At 32.1% G+C, this 18,378-nt stretch overlaps 1 protein-coding gene across 9 annotated transcripts in view; it reads right to left on the reverse strand.

Moving 5' to 3' along the window:
• The window catches only part of UTRN (utrophin), a 639,104-nt gene that overhangs the window by 456,174 nt on the left and 164,552 nt on the right, over positions 1–18,378 (reverse strand). For all 9 annotated transcript variants that reach the window (XM_031968408.1, XM_012549382.3, XM_023503255.2 and 6 more), the window contains 6 exons: positions 10,502–10,594; positions 8,630–8,707; positions 7,126–7,218; positions 6,271–6,443; positions 3,913–4,028; positions 2,748–2,908 (listed from right to left, as the gene is read on the reverse strand). In XM_031968408.1, coding sequence (XP_031824268.1) covers positions 2,748–2,908; positions 3,913–4,028; positions 6,271–6,443; positions 7,126–7,218; positions 8,630–8,707; positions 10,502–10,594 — 714 coding nt within the window. The remainder of the gene's footprint in view (positions 1–2,747; positions 2,909–3,912; positions 4,029–6,270; positions 6,444–7,125; positions 7,219–8,629; positions 8,708–10,501; positions 10,595–18,378) is intronic.

An 18,378-nucleotide genomic window follows, 5' to 3' on the forward strand; every position in this document is an offset into this window, starting at 1 on the left:
AAATTCTATATGGATAAATTCACAGCAAAATAACTAAAAAGAAGGGAGGTGGGGGGAATCTTCATAAATTCTATTTGTTTCTCATTAAAAATATTCAATTGAAAATAAGTAAGTGAAACTTGTAGGACAGGGAAATAACAGGAATCTTTGGGTTTATTCCTTCTAATGAAAGAAAAGTTTCTGATCCTTCAAAATGCCTTTTGATTTCAAAGACCTTGCAAGATCGAAGAAAAAAACTATTTGGCTAGGGAAAGAAGTGAAAGAGTAAACTGAGATAAGAGACTGACTGGGTCTTTGCCATATAATAAAATGCTGTAATCCTAAGAAGAATATTTTGCCTCATTTTTAATTAGAATTTATAAACTTCTGCCTTGTTAGAATAAGAACTTAGATAACCCTGGAACAGGAGGGGGGAGAAGGGGAAGAAAGAGGTGGGGGCACGATATTATCAAAGTGGACTACTCTCAAAGTGAGCACCTGACTAGTTCCTGGATTTTCTCTCCTCCTAGATTCCTTTGTTCAAATGAAAATGGAAGGGAAAGAATCAGATCACACCACTCTACTTAAAAGCTCAATGGCAAAAGGAAACTCAATACCTGAAAATGAGCATCACTTCAGACAAAATACACTAGCCTTTTTTAGCAGTTCATGCAAGGAAACTGTTTTAAAACATACCAAAATACGAGCAGCCAGATAGAATGGAAACAACATAGGACAGTGAAAAGTGTAATAGGCTAGAAATCAAGAGACCAGGGTTTAAGGCTTGCTTCTTCCTTCTTGCAACTTTAGATAAATTACTCAGTCTCTTTCTATATCATTTGCTCCAATGCATTTCTCTCTCACAACAGAGAAAAAGTAAAAAAAATCCTGTAACATGCTAACATTTTGAATTTCTTGGAGAACAACAACAACAACAGGTCAGGGCAAGCAAAATATTTTATTAAACTTATTTGAAAATATTGGCCAATTGAATGATTCCCTGTGAGGAAACTGATGCTAAAAAGTAGGAGATGGTAGTGGAAATAGTGATAGTGGCCAATAATAATAGCCACAATATCAGCAGCTGAAATTTATATACTGCCTTAAGTTTTTCAAAGCACTTCATATTTATTATTTTATTTTAGCCTTACTACTGGACTAAAGACATTATTATTCCATTTTTCAAATAAGCAGATAAAGCTCAAAGGAGTAACTTATTCTCATAACAAATACTGTTAAATTGAATTTTCTCTAGTTCACATTTAGAAGATTTTCTACTAGATATGAGATCTAGTCTTCCAGACAAGAGATGGAGTCCTCTATCTATTTAAAAATATGTCCTAGAAATACAGTTATACTGCATTCCTTTCCAAACAGAGATGAGAAAATTATAGTAATTTTAGAGAAAATCAATCAGATAATATTTATTAAAGGCTTACTATGCAGCTGTTAGGAAGTAAGAATATACATACAAAGAACAAAACAATCCCTATTCACAATGAGTTTATAATGTAATGAAGGAGATGAGTATAAAATAAATATATATGTGTATACACACACACACATATAATGTAAAAATGTTGAACATAATTATCAAATTAATAATAATAATATGCAATTTAATTGACTCTGAAGTAATCTGGAAGAGATCACTGCCAACTGAGAGAATTGGGAATGGCTTCCAAGAAAGAAAGATTCAGCTTGAACTAAATGTTAGAAAGGAACTCTAGGAGGTTAAGAGGATGCTGCTGAAGATCTTCCAAAGAAAGAGATGGAAGATGGTCCTGAGTGAGAAATACATAGAGAAGTCCAATTTGATTAGGCAGTTGAAGTCAGAAGTCTGGAAAGACAAACTAGGACAACACTGAATAGGGCTTTAAAAGCTGAAAAGAGGAGTTTATATTTTACCCTAGAGGCAATAGGAAGCCCCTGAAAATGATTGAGTAGAAAAGTGGAATGGGTAGAATAGCACTTAAGGAAAACTACTTCAGCAGCAATAAATTTCTCTATTAGAATAGTGAGAAACTGGAAAGAAGGAGACCAATTGAGAGACCACAGCAATAATTGAAAGGAAAGATGATGAGAGCTTGAACTAAGGTATATAAGTTGAAATCTAGGGTAGCTAGCATTCTAGTACTTAAAAAAAAAAAAAAAAAAAAAAAAACAAGTAATATTATAATAACAGAATGTACCAGTGTAAAAGCAAAGGAGTCTTTATCACTTCTTAATGGCATACTTTGTTTTATTTTGTTTTTAATTCTATTACTTTGGGAGGAAAGATTAGAAAAATATTAAGAAAGAAGACAAACACCAAAGACGACCCAGATGGTAGTATGAAAAAAGATTCAGCTAGGAATCTTAGAAAATAGCTCTGAAATTTACTAGGTATGTGGATAATATTTTTTAATGATAATAATAAGACTGAGTGTGATGGTGATAATAATGGCTTAGCAGTGTCTACAATGTGCCAGGCACAGTGCTAAATGCCTTACCAATTTCATCCTCAAAACAACTCTGGTAGATAGGTGTTATTAATTTTTTTTATATTTGAGAAAACTGAGACAGAGGTTTAATGATTTGTTCAGGTAAATGTCTAAGATTGCATTTGAATTCAGATTTTGTTGAATGCTCATCTATCCACGGTTCCACCTAATTGTCTCAAACGGAGACAACATCTTCATTTGACAACTCCAAGACTTGACATTCTGTTATGTATAATGAATGACCTTTCAAATGACTTCCAGATAGAAGAATTCTCTTACACTTACTTGAACAGTAAATTCCCCTTCTTCACATTCTTTCTTATATCTCCTTGGAAGAGTTTCAACTTCCCGAATGTCTTCCATGGTGACTTGCTGAGGAAGCACCTCAAACAAAGATGTTAAATACATAATTATGGATTTCTTGTCAGGAAGCTGAACAGCAACATCTATAAATGGAAGGAAATAAAAAATAGCTTAAATTTCTCATGTAAAATATGTGAAAAGAACATATTAGAGTAATGACTCAAAAGTCATAATCCCCCAACTTGCACATGAACAATAACTAGTCAAGAGCATATCAAGTTAATAAATTTTTTTTTGAAATACCATAATTCACTAAATTGCTATTCTGTATGATATGCGAGGCATAAAAATATTTAATTTTATATATTCCCTACCCACAAAGTTAGGCAAAAATACTCCAAATTCATGTGTGCAGATGATATAGCTACATTCCCAAAAGCCATATTAGCTATCAAACTTTGGTACTTTTAACAAAACTTTTTGGCAGTAGTAAAGAAAATTTAAAAATTATTTGTCACTACATATCATACAATTAAAAAAGTAGTGAATTACGGTATTCCAAAGAAATTCTCTTTTACAATTTCATACTCTATATAGTATTTACAAATGGTAGTTTACACACACACACACACATACACACACACACTTCAACTCTAAAATTTGTATTGAAAAGAAACAGTGAATAACATCTTCATTTATGATAAATAAACTGAAAAAAATATCAACACTAACCCATTTACTGTTTGAAATTGGTGTGTCACAGGTAAAAATCAGGAATATTTTAAGTAAAATATTTTAATATTTTAGTATTTTATATATGTACAATATAATTTAATATTTAATGAAAAATATTTTAAGTAAAAAAAAAATCTGTGGAAATGCATGGCCTTACATTTTAAATTAAACAAATGTAACATATTTGTTGCAACCTGTTCAAGGGTCCTTATACTAGCTAAAAAGAAATATTTTAGAACATTTCTTTTCAAATTCAAGGAACTATGTGTGTTTACTGCCAAAGTACAGTCAAAAATTGATATATAGTCAAATACATAATGCCTCTTAAGACAACGGCAATTGTGCCCAATTTTTTGAATTGCAAAATACCTTAAAATACTTAAAAATTAGAAATGAAAATCTTGTACAGTACCTTCAGGATCTAATAGCTTTTCAATTCCCAGATGTTTTTGAGCATTGTTAAAAGCATGTTCCAGTCTCTCAATTGGGGACATTTTAGTAACTCTATCCCAGTTAAAGAGATCGGGTCTGAAAAAATAAGATCAACAAAGTCAACATAAAAAGACAATGTAATTATTATGATAGTCTAATATAAAGTTTGTTTTGGGTCTTGTAAATAAAAATAATGATTTGCTGTCTACATCACTATTATTATCTGTAATCCAAATATCATAAAACATATTACAAATCTTGAATGAGCTATGTGTATAACCAATATACCAATAAGAGCTACATATATAATTAATAATCAAACATAATTTGTAAAAAGAAATAGAACAGAAAATTTGATTTACTCAACATTTACTGGGCACTCAAACTCTAAGGGAAAAAGTATGGTCATATCCCTATTGAGTGAATTGCCATTTTCCTTAGAATCCTATTTATGATTCTTCATTTCTCTTAAAGGACTAATTTTCTGCAATAATCAACTGTTCCTCCTTCTAATTTCTGTTAGCTAAACTACTATTTGCCTGTTTTATCATGTTCAGAACTTCAGTACCAACTTTGACTGTTCTATATGATTTTTCACACACAATCTATGGCCAAACTATGAATTTGACTTCTCTCATTTTTTCAAGGCTACCGGTTCCTTTCTATTGCCACTACTAAAAGATTCATATTAAATTCCAACAACATCGATTTGGACTATTGAATACATATCTACATATCTTCTCAGATCTACTCTCTATCTCCAATTACTCCATCACAGTGTGGTCACACTAAATTTCTTTTATCGATCAATCCCCATCATTCTTTAGGTTAAATCGCTTTGTTGGCTTTACTCCCTATCATGTAAAACTCAAGTATCTTTGCACAACATTCAAGACTTTCTACAATTTGCTATTCTCTTTCCATCTTCTTCTCTAGTTAACTATTCCCCATAAAAATCACCATACTTTCTCAAATTCATTCGTTTGATCATGCTGATCAAACCAGAAATAATCTTCCTTTAACAAAACACTCTCCTTGCTTGCTCAATCACTATTCATGTTTTACAAACAAACTCATAATACTACCCTCCTCCAAAAAAAAAAAAAAAAATCTTTGACATTTTAGCAAGGACTGCTAAAATGCACTTTGCTTTTGTATATCTTATGCATTTAGTCTTCTTCTTAGGGTTATTTAAGAACATTATACCTCCTTTCTAATCTTTAATTTTAATTGGAGGCCATGTATTTCTGAACTTTTATCTCACCCAGCACTTCACAAAGCTCACTCTACAGAAAGTTGAAGTGATTTTGCTTATATGCCTTTTCCACCCCCACCTACAAGGACTACAAGGTCTTATTAAATATTTTAATCACTATTTTCCCCATATTTTTGCTTTCCCTATGATCACTAATATCACAATAACTGAAGCCCACTGTGCACTGAAATTGTATTTTCATTATGTACTATAAGACAAAAATAGCTCACTTAGAAAAAAGATTAAAATTCTTCATAGATATGCAATTACATTTGCTAGATTTAAGTACATGAAATACAATAGAAATAGACAAAATAATTCAAAGCTATAATATTTATATAACAATAAGTCTACTTTCCTTATATAATTTATAAACTCATTCTTCCTTCAATAATACTTTATGAGTATGTGTATACGTAGACACAAAAACAATGGTTCATTTTTACTGTCACTACACAAAAACATCTTGAAACCACTGATTATTTTTACAATTTAAAACATCAAAAATGTGCTGGTTTTCAAAAACTTGAAATATGCACTAAAAATTACTTAGTATTTCAGGAGAAAATACAGATACATACATGAAAACAAATGTCTGAGCCTACATGCTACTTGATTATCTATGAAAAAAAATTCTTTGAATACACTGAAATCCTTCTTTTCCCCCTCAAATGGCTTTAAAAAAAAGTCTTGGCAATAAGAATACTTGAAACTAACAAACACTATTGTTTATGCATAAGATTGGCTGGTCTTTAAAGAGTGGGATTAAAGCATGCCAAACATTTTAACTTTTTTTGTTTAAATTAGAAAGTAGGTAGAAGAAATCACGGAAGCTCCATTGGAGCCTGAGCATTTCTCATGCAAAAAAAGTCTTCACTGATAGTTTTCTTAGCCACCATTATTTCAACAAAACAATATATTATTTGGTTAAGTGGGCAAATAGAATTAGGAGATGTTATTCATAATTACAGAAGAAAAATGCATGCTTTCCTATAGATTTGGCCTATACGATCTCTTAAGTCTCCTTCAAATTAATCTATAACATTATAGTTCTATGATCTAAAACTGTATAAAATTTCTCACTTGTGTCGATGGAGAACAGCATTAAAGGCCAATCCATCAGCCCAACTTGTAGTGAAATTGAGAACGTTGACCTGACTATAAGGCCTTGTCGACTGCCGAACCCAGCTCAGAAGAATCTTTTCACTGTTTGTTTGTTGTAGATCTGACATGATATCTTTCATGACATCTTTTACCTATTTAATTAGTAAAGCACATTTGACAAGTCAATTAGAAAAATTCTTTGAATGAAACATGTTACATCTATAAACAGAACTATGCAAACTCTTTTACAAAAACATGTTCTTTTTAAAACCACAGATATAACAAAATATATTTTTTTAAATAATATTAGTTTTTTGAAGGAAAGGAGATAGAGAGGGAGGGAGGGAAGGAGGAAGAAAAGGAAGGAGGGAGGAAAGTTAAGAACCTCTGATGTAAAATATTGATATATTTATAAAATGGTGCCACTTTTTACATTTTATTCTCACATAAAATCACAAAAATGTACTCTCTCTCTCCTTTTCCCTTTCCCTCTTCCTCTCTTCCTAACCCTGACCCTCTCCTCCAACCCCTCTGCTCACCTTAGCATCACAATGGACCTAAGAATCCCAACCCACTGTAACCAGGAGGAGTAAGAAGAATTTTTAACAATATGCCAATCTCTTGCAAGACAATGGTGCACCTGCCACAGCCTGAGAATATTTTTTAAAACTTTCTTTAAAAAAAAAAAAGCAAACTTTTTTTTTAATTATTTAAAACTTAAAACACTTTTTAAAAATAGAATATGAAACAAGAAAACATAGCTTTGGAAACTTTTTATATTCTGAAAGATATCTATTGTGGATGGGGGAGAGAAATAGAACAAAATTTCCCCACCTGCCAGTGCAAGATGATACTCCAAAGTAAACCCAGTGTCAATTTGTGATTTCCATCCACTATATCAGTTCCTCCTATGTTTACCAACTCTACCTGTGAAAAAAGTAAATGACCTTGAATCAATTATATCAAATCATTTCCCTCAAGTATTCTCTTTTTTAAATAAATGCTTTCTTGTTGTTTTAAAAGAAAAACAATTTTTGATAGCATCTTCTCAATGATTCCATCCATTCCTCCCCACACCCAGTAAATTATAGCAAAGATGCACATTTAAACAAAATAATAAACACATTACAGGTCTTTACTTTTTCATGAACAAAAGTGCAGTCTCTGGACTCAGTATATTGTGAGACAAAACTAGAAGTCAATAATATTATTGTTGAAATACATTCTCACCTCAAAGGTACTATGGGATATTTAACTTCAATCTATAGTTGATTATTAGTTTTCAAAGACTCCCTATGCTCAGGACAAGACCTGACAGGTCCTTCCCTCCCCTCAAATTGAAAAGGCTAAAAATACACCTCAACAGTGGACCGTGTGCTTTTATTCTAAGGACTAACTTAGGAAAAAAATTTTAAAAACCTTATCATCAAAGAGTTAACTTCCAGGGTTGAATTTTTAAAAGTCACAAAAATTCATTAAGCTGTTTATAAAAGGTCAGAGCAGTAACATCAGCATCCATGGTAGCAGTGCCCCCACCAAGAGAAACTATCACTCTTTTTACTATTATCAATCAAATCATATATATTTTGAAATATTTCAACAATAGTAAAGCAACTTTCTTCTTATTTATTGGAATAAATGACTACATGAGAAATCATACAAAATAAGCCTAATTTGCTCATAACTAACAAACACAAAATAATGTGCTTTAAAAAACAAACAAAACAAAACAAAACATGATAATTATACTTGCAGAGGTGCAGCAAATTTTTGGTTTTCACAAAACTAAGAGATGCTTTCCTATATGTCAGGGCCATGAAGAGTCAAACGCTGACAAACCTTGGCTAACACTATAATTATTTAAGAATATCAGTGATTCATCACATGCTATTACATATAAAAGTCAACAACACCTTTTAAGGACAGTGATGGTCTAATAAGAGTTCAATTAAGAAATTTTATATTTATTTCCCTTTACCCCCCAAATTGCTTAATGATAATCTTCATTTGAATTTTTTCATGTACATACATATATACATATACATGTATGCAAATGCTCATAGAGACTTATAAAGTATCTCCTAAGAAGCAGAACTACAAATGTTACTAGCTTAAGTATACTTATTTAAAAATTGATACTCTTGCATATCAGATAAATTTCTTTTGAAATTTTATTTTTTAAAACTTTTTATATCTTTATGTGCTGTATGAGATATAGGATACGTTTATCTTACCAAACTAAAAAAGACTTCATAGAATCTCTGCTATACCACATATGCATTTAACACATAGAACAAATCACTTAGAGAGGGAATTTAAAGTTCTATTCCACACTTACATTATTCTGATGTAAAACCTGTAGAACTCTGTTGACATTATTTAAAGCATGTACCCTTGTGGAACCACGTTCCTTAGGCTAGAAAATAGAAATAGAAACAAAAATTATGGTGTGTTTTCTTTTCACATAAGGAATTTTTAAAAAAAGAATTAAATAGAATTTTAGAAAGATACTTTTATTAAAGTAATTGGTTAGGTATTGGTCTAAATACATATCATTATGCAATGTATGTACGTTTACTACAATAACATTCAATAAATCCTTTGGGAATAAAGTTCCTTCTTAAAGAAGACAGACCAGTACAAAATGTGCATAGGAGGAAATTTTGGCTTTCTCAGAGCTAAGTACCTGGCAATAGTACTTGAGATGGAAACAGTGCCACAACTAGGAATTCTTGTGCTAAGGCAAGCAAGACAACCAACACCCAAAGGATGAAGGATGCTCTCAGTTAAAATGGAGGACAAGGGAAATAGAATACTGGCCTACTAGAGAGTTAACAGGGGCTTTGAGACACTTAACAAGCCCACATCTGATGAGGCTACCACCAGGGAAGAGAGACTGCCATTTCATATTAATAATTACTTGATATGTAGTAATATAATAATTAATAATAAGTAAATAAAATCAACTTTAAAATCCTAATTACAAGAATCCAAAAATGAAATGAAATTTCTCAGGAAATAGGGGGTTTCTCTTATTGTAAGTGTCAGTATAAAAACCAGGATGACACCTTTTCAGCTGTGCTACATATGGGATTTTTTTTAACAGTGCTTAGACAAAATGATCTCTAAAGTCTCTTCTTCTTCCAAAATTATGTGAGGGAAATGCTGAATGTTGTTCTTTCTTTGTTGTTGAAGGAATGTAAGTCTTATAAGCCTTTTCCCTTCTCTCCCACCATGGTGTGCCTCTTAAACTTAGGAACTCTTTCTAGTTCTAAAAAGGACATTGTGATAAAGATTCATGTAGAAAGGCCTCTGTACAAAAGGCCAGCATCCATGATCAAGTCTGGGTGACAATATAGCCACAATCTTAGGATTTAAATAGTAAAGAAAGTTTCAAATGGTGAAGTTACAAAGGCTGTATAGTGCTGTATAGACTCTGAGTTGATGGGTGAGGGAAATCCTTATTTATAAAGAGTTCTTTTTCTGTTCCCCATATCTACAACAAGGAATCAGGAGTCACAGACCATGTGGCCTAGAAGGAGAGGAGGCAGAAGTAAACAGGGTAAACAATGTTAAGACACAGGGAAAAAAAAAATCCACAACATGGAATTCCAACAAAGCATACTATGCTTTTTTTCAAACCTTATAACAAAGTTTCAGACATTCAAATGTGCCTATAGAACATAATCCCTTTTACCTGAAAGAAGTAGTATCATGTAAATATGCATTAAGTGACACAAAGGAATTTTATTAATGTTTTCATAAAATGATGATTTTATAACTCAGAAAGAAAAATTTTAATAGTCATAGAATTATGAATACACCTCTTAAATTATATCTAAAATGTGCATACATTCTATGTATACTGAAACCATCCTATCTTATCTATCCTCTATAATTCTAAACCTTAGCCATTTCCATGTCCTTATTTAAGTCTTAAGGCCCTCCCTAAGTAGTTACATTACCATGATTGTTTTCATTCTCTATATCCATGATATTACATTATTAATACCTTTACAACCATTTATCAGTGGAAAAAGTAAAGTTTTCAAGATGATAGAATGAGTGCTACTCTTATCAAATAATTTGGGGAAAGATCACTAAAAATACTTATGTTTATGTCTAAAATAATTTGGCAACTATACTCACTGCCCTCATATAATGCTTGAAACAATCTATTGCTTAATTTTTAAAATGCAACTTTTCTTACCAGTGAAGTTCCTGTGAGCCCCTCTAGAAGGTCCAAAAGTTTCCTTCCATCTTTGAGATCTGTAAACATATCTTTGATTGGTGGCTTTCCACTCTATAAAAATAAAATAAAAACTTACTTAAAAGCTGACAATTCCTAATACATCTAGTAAGTAAACTTAATTATATGTATGTATGTATGTGTGTATATAAGTATATTGCATGTTTATGAGTGTGCATATTGTATGTCATGAGTATATTAATGAGCACATGTGTATATTGCATATGTGCATGTGTGCTTATATGTGTATATTGATATGTATATATTCACATGTTCAATTACACTGTCTACTATTAAAATTATTATTAAAAGTTCTAGTCATGTAACCTATTTTAAAAGCCATAATACCCTGGTTTCACTTAATTCATCTGTGAAAGAAAGGAAAGGAGTAGATAGCTCTACCTAGGGAACTCACCAGCTTACTAAAAGGATAAAAATGAAGGAACATATGAATTCACCTTGAATACTATAATTTCCAAAACTTATGAGAAATACTATGACAATACTACTACAATGTTGTTATAGTCACTGTTTTTAGTTACATCAGTCTCTTATGATTATTATTGAAATAGGAATAAATTGAAGCCAACAAGAAATCTTGAAATGACTTACTCAGGTATATAAATTCAAACATTCATCTTTTTTAGAAGAAATGTTAATTGAAGGGAAATAAAACCTCCAAATGAACAGAACTCTAAATTATGAAAGTTGCAACTACATTCCAATGAAAACTTAGAAGAAATATTTTTTTTAAATTATCCTGAATTATCTGCTAGAACAAGAGGAGAAAGTAGAAATAGATAAAAATCCATCAATCCCCACCTGAAAGAGATCTTACATGGAAAACCTACAGGAATTTCATAGTCAAATTCTAAAACCCCCAGACCAAGGAGAAAATATCATGAGAAATAAGAAAAAAATTCAAATATGGCAAAGCTGCAATTATAACCATGCAAGATCCAGCAGCAGTGAGACTGAAAGATCTCAGGTCTTTGTAGCACAATATAACAAAGAACTAAAGAACGAGGGTTGCAATCAAAAATATCATACCCAACAAATTGAAGCATAATCCTGAATGGGGGGCGGGAGAGAAAGAATATTCAATGCATTGCCAGACTTTAAGGATTTTGTTGCAAAAGGACCCAAACTCAATAGAAAATTTAATATATAAGATCTCAGAGGCAGACTAATTAGAAGGGACTCAATAAAGACAAATGGTTTACTTTTTATACATGGAAGTATAAGCCCTGTGTCTAAGATTGTCATTAGTAATGGAGTAGTTTGAAAGAAAGATTTTATACACATACATTTTTGTATGTATGTATGTATGTATGTATGTATGTATGTATAAAAGTCTTCTAAATTCAGAAAGAAATAAAGAGAATAAGGAAATAGGAAGAGAAGATAAGGGATGGATTTTAGAGAGGATACCCTACTCACAGAGAGTGGGGTATAGGAAGATAGGTATATTAATGGGAATGGGATAAGGGTGGGGTAGAGAATAAGGGAGTGATCCTTGAAAGAGAGGAGTAAGGTAAGTTAATTAATAGTAGGGCAAGGTAGTAAGTAGAAATAAAGCAGAGGAGATAGAAAGAATAGGAAATAAGAGATACATACAACCATAATAATAAAGATCAGCAATAGAATTTATTAAGCTTAAAAAAAAAAAGTATAGGTAGTAATCATGATTTCAGACAAGATAAAGCTAAAATAAATTTAATCAAAAGCTAAAATAAATTTAACCAAAAGAAAAAAAGAGATACTACATATAGTGTACATATAGTATGTAGTATCTCTTTTTTTCTTTTGGTTAAATTTATTTTAGCTTTACACTATATGTAAGCCATATTAATATGATTTTAGACTATTTAAAGCAACTAGATAATATAAGATTTGAATATTGCTCTGTTGTAGGAAATGATAAATTCGTGGATTAAAAAAAAAATCTAGTATTCATTTCCTGGCAACATCTCTAGTTGTATTCGTATCTTTCTTTACTTTTCCAATTTCCCCTGCCTCCCTTACTAGGATTTCCCTGGCCCCCTCTTGCCACTCACTACCTTTTATTAAATGCCTTCTCTTGCCAGGATGATAGGAACAATCCAATATATAATATATAGAATTCAGCTTGACTGATCTAATTTTTCTGTGAAGCCCCTTTAAAGCTAACCAATGACAACACAACAAGCACCTATTTTATGGATGAGGAAACTATGCCTCATAATAGTTAATTGACTTGTCCAAGGTAATTATTTCAAGTCAAAAAGGTCATAATTCATTTCAAATGTAAACCTCAGAAGTCATCATGTCTAAACACTACTGGAAGCAAACATGTTCTCTCTACTGCTAAGAGTTTTTTCTGTTCTATGAATAATTCTATGAAAAAAAAAAAACTAGTGTGTATAGAAGTTCATGTGCAATATTTTTTTTTGTTCTTTGCAAACTGCAAAGTTTGTTCATAATTAAGTTCACAATTTTTTAAACTTAAAGTCAATTCCAGATCAGAAAAGTATATATCTTTCAAATTCAACAAATATCTATCCACTGGATATTGTAAGCTGAGTTAGACACTAATTAGAATGTAAGCTGCTTGAGGAGAGAAAATGTCTTTTTTTTGGGGGGGGGGGGGGGGGGGGCTTATACTTCTATTCTCAGGGCTTAGTTCAGTGCCTAGTCACATACTAAGCAATTAGTGAATGCTTAAGGATTTAATAAATATTTATTGACCTGCTTCCTGGCTTCACAGGATTTGTAAACTGAGAAAGGATACACAATACACACAATACTAAAATACCAATCAGGGTAGCCTGATATAGTGGAAAGACTAATTAAAAGGCCTAGGTTTGCGGCTTAATGTTTACTGAGTGTTCTCTTGAGTATCTCTCAGTGTCTGACAGAGGCCACTTAATTTCCATCTATTTTTCAACCATAAAGTGAAAATAACAATATTTCTATTAACTACATTACAAATTATACTAAAAAAAAATGCTTTACAGGAAGCTAGGTGGTCCACTCTGAGTGGATTTCTACATATCTATATCTAAATCATTCTATAGCCAGATACACACATATATGTTAACTATTATTATTTAAAAAATAGTATTAAATAAATATAGGCTGGCAGCAGGAGAAAAAGGAGGAGGAAGAGAAAGAAAAGGAGAAGGAAGATGGGTGGATGGATTGATGGATGGAAATTCCTGTGCTAAGACTCTGTTTAATCTTTTTTAGAAAATGAAAAAGTCTTTTATGATAAGAAAATTACTTTAAATGTATATGGTTTTTAAGTTTGTGTTTTTAACTTATTTTTAAGTTTCATGTCTGTTTTTTCATAAAATAAGATGTATCTAAAATTAATGTTCATTAAAGGGTTTGGTGAAGGCATTCTGATGCTCCCCACAATGGTTCTCAGTTCAAATTCCATCTATCATAAAAAGCTTAGTTTCATCATCCCAGGTGTTTCTTCTCTCCTACCTCCCCAATTACTTTGCTTAGTCTGTATTTTTGTTTTGACTCAACTATTTGTAGACAGTTTCCTCTAAAGAGAATGAAAACCAAAAGAGTGAAATTCGAATCAAGATTATCTGAATTCAAAATCAGCTTCATACTGGAGAAGTCAACCTTTTTGTCTCAGTTTTTTCATCTGTAAAATGTTAAATCAACAAGTATTTATAAAACACTTAACTATATCTATGTGCCAAGCACTGTACAAATGCAAAAAGAAAGTAAATCCCTGATATCATAGGATTTGCATTTTAATGGAAAAGACAACATGTAAAAAGAGGAGTTGAAAAGGGACATAGTGAGAAAAAAAACCCATAGAATCAAAAATAGATCCTAAAAAGGAATGAATACAAGGCCAGTTTGAGTATTTTCCTTTAAATTGAGGTTCTAAGAGAAAACAGTGAAATGAGAAGAAAGGACTGAAGAGGCCAGGGGTTCCATACTTCGAATCAAGGAGTTGGGTGAACTTCTGATCAAGAAGGTTTTTGTCGTATTTTAATAGCCAATATTTATATAGTATTTACTATATGTCAGATGTTATGCTATATTCTACAATTGTTATCTCATTAGATTTTCATAACAACCTTGTTATGCTATTATACTCCCCTATATAATATGCTATTATAATCCCCATTTCCTCTCCCAGCCAACAGATGAAAAAACTGAGGCAAAAAGAAGTTAAGTTACTTATCCAGGATAATATGTGCCATGAACTGTGCTAAGTGCTTCATGTTTATTATCTCAGAATCCTCACAACAACCCTGGGAGTTAATACAATTCTCATTTTACAAAGGAGGAAACTGAGGCAAACAGCAATTAACTAACTTGCTGGGAATGCCACAGTAAGTGTCTGAGGCAAGATTTAAATTTGTGCTTTCCAGATCTGCTTCTCTATCTACTAGACCACTTACTTGCCCCTCAGAAATTCTAAATAAAATGTTTGATAGAAAAAAATCTTGATAAAATTAGGGCAATAATAGGGAATGTGTTTTGCAAAGTTCTATGACAATACTATTTTTGTTATATTGGGTGGGCTTGTTGTTAACCTCAAGGAACTTTATAATACAATTCCTTTCAGAGATTCAAGACAGTATATTGCAGGTCAGCATAACCAAAAGGACTTTCTTCACTTGGATTTGGGAAGTTCCCAAGAGAAATGGAGACCCTTCAAATTTTCTTCCCTCACCTCTCATCTTGCAATACCAAAAAAATCCCAGCACCTAACACAAGTGTCAGTATATAGTACTCATGTAATACAAATGCCTTCTTAATTAAAAATTTGGGGATGGGAGTTATTTCTCAAAGAGCTTAGTAGAACAAATTCCATATGTAGATCAATTTAATACTCATCACAGCATATGAAAGTAAATATAATCTATTTAGTCAAGCACATGTCTCCTGTTTTCACAATACAATTTTAATACATAGGAATTTGATCTGGGAAAAAGTTCAAAAATGTCAGAAGTCATCTTCTTAAAAAAAAATACAGATAATGCATTGTGCCAGTTTGAGGCTTGGTTAAGATTTTTTTCTTTTAAAAAAAAAATGATGTCATGACTTCTTAAAAATATAAGAAACCTAGTTTTTCAATTCAATTAATATTTACTAAATCATCCTATACTTTTAGAATAATAACAAGAGAGTGTATCCTCTCTAGTCCTGGCAGAGAGGTTCTGAAATAGCTCACTAAAACAGTTTCACAAAATTGTAAATCATGAATGAAAGCAGGAAGGATAGGGCCCTTTCCTAGTTTTATTCCATCAAATAAAATAATGTAAGACCTCAATGGAAAAACTACAGTTCTATAATGAATGAGATTATCCAGCTCTCTGCCCTGTTCTCTTGTTTCTCAAGTTATATGACTTTCAACCCAATATGTAACCTGCCCCCAAAATCAATGCCATTTCCTTCTTAAGCTAAGTACTTCTTCTCATACTACTTATCTTTCCATTAGAAAGACTTGCTCCTACATTTTTTTTAGGACTCTTGAATGGGGATAGGGAAGTGGGGAGATTTTCTGTGAGTCATTGAGAAACAAATCATTAATTTTTTAAGTATGGAGGAAATGGAGTTCTTTGCCCTTTGAATACCACAAAAATTTAAAACCAAAAACTAAAATGATGAGGGCCCAATTGTTTGTCTAAGAGAACTTTTCCCAATCTTCAGAGCCAATTAAGTAATTTTCCAAATGAACTATTTTGTTCCATCAAGTAATTTACTCTAAAATTGTAAGTTAAGCTCCTTTGGAAGTTGCAAAATCATCTTTATTTACAGGTAATAAAAACTTAAGTCCAAAGTAAAATAGAATTCAAGTACATCCACAGGAAAATGGAACCCAAAAAGTCCTATCAAAGAATAAAAAATTAGCAACAGGAATATCTTGAAAACTGATGGCAGAGAAGAAACTTAACATTCAAAATTCAGACTAGCTTTGTTTCACATAGTTTTTACTGAGTGGTATTTTTAGGAGGCTATAATTTGAGGTGTGCTATATAAAGCTAGTTATAAGTGGTCAAGTTATAACTAGGTTTTACTGCACAAGGGAAATGTAAAAACAAAGCTATTTGTTCATGGGGAAGGATGAGGTTTCTAGATTTGTAGGCATTCAATATAAACTTTTATATCTGCCTATGATAGGACTGGACTTAGCAAAATCATGACACCAAAATACCTGAAGAGATATCCAATAATATTATTGACTATTAAAAAAAAGAAATGCTGGACCAACAGGATGGAAGAATCTAGCTCTAGGGATGAAAGGAAGCTTAACAGGCCATTCAAGATCCTAATTTTATGCTGTGGAAATTGATCCTGGACAAGTCACTTAATCTCTGTTTGCTCAGTTTCCACATTTGTTGAAAGAGAATAAAAAGAACACTTACTTCTCAGGATGGCTATGAGAATCAAAGGAGATAATAATTGTAAAGCATTTAGCACAGTTCCTAGCACATTGGGGTAGTTTTCTTGTTAAAGACGATGGAGTGGTTTGCCATTTCCTTCTCCAGTTCATTTACAGATGAGGAAACTGAGATACATAAGGTTACATGACTTGCCTAGAGTCACACAGCTAGTTAAGTGTCTGCCAAGAGATCTGAACTTTGACAGATGAGTCTTCCTGTTTCTGGATCCCAGCATTATATCTACTACACCACCTAGGGATTCAGGTCTGGTACAGAGTAAGCACTATATAAATGGAAGCCATCACCACCTCTACCAACCCCACCATCTTTCTAGCACAAGTTTATAGATTTACTAATAAACATTCTTTGGCGAGACTGTAAAGAGTAATTTGCCATTTTAACAGATGAATTTTTAACTTTCTGGGAATATGAAAATCGTATTTTGTATTGTGTTTTCCTTCACCAGAATCTCAGGTTTTGATGCTGGGTTAGGACAAGCAAAAATTAGACATGTCTTTTGTGATCTCTAGAGAGACCACTAGAACCCTGTGATTACAAGGAATCAAACTGGAAAATCATTGCTCTAATATATGTGGGATGAAATGAAAAGCTTATGAGGATTTTGGCCTTGTCTGAATAGCCAGCAGCTTTAAGGCATAAAGGAGTTAATTTGATTGCCATGATCTACTTTTCAGCAGGTGATCCACATTCATTATTTTCTAGTATTTTTTTTCCCATTTCTAGGTGGTTATAAATAGAATCCTTTTTGTCCCAGAATTGACAAAACACCTTTGTTGTGGTTATGATCATTCTCATTATTAATCAATATGTAATGTGACATTCTTGAATCAATCATTGCATTTACTTTGTTTTGGGGTCTAGGATAGTAGTGTGCTACAGAGGACAGAGCATTAAACTTGGAGCCAGAAGAACTGACTCTTCTACTTAAGATTTATGTATTCATGGGCAAATGACTTGGATATTCTCTGAGATCCCTTTCACTTCAAATATTCTCTGATGTTGTGGTTCCTTCCTCAAATGCCAGATTTTAAAGATGGCCAGAGTTTACAATTCAGAATGTATTATAACTCACGGTACCCAGATGATCTTTATTGCTGACTCTTATTTCAGTTGTACCCTTCAGAAGAAAGGTATTCTTTGTGCTGTACTAGTACCAATTATTTTCTACTTTTCTATATTCATGTTATTTGGTTTTTCTCTTCCCCTCCCCCTTTTAAATTATACTTGGCACTACTGAATTTCATATACCCAGTGGTCACTCCCAAATGAAGAGGATAATAATGGCAGTGATAATAAGTATGCCCTACCCCCTTATTTACATAATGCTTTATGGTTTGCAAAGTGCTTTTCTCAGAACTACTCTCTGGCAAAGGTATTAAAAATATTATAATCTTCATTTTATAGTTGAGCAAACTG

This window comes from Sarcophilus harrisii, chromosome 4 (genome assembly GCF_902635505.1).
Source record: "Sarcophilus harrisii chromosome 4, mSarHar1.11, whole genome shotgun sequence".
NCBI classification, from domain to species: Eukaryota; Metazoa; Chordata; class Mammalia; order Dasyuromorphia; family Dasyuridae; genus Sarcophilus; species Sarcophilus harrisii.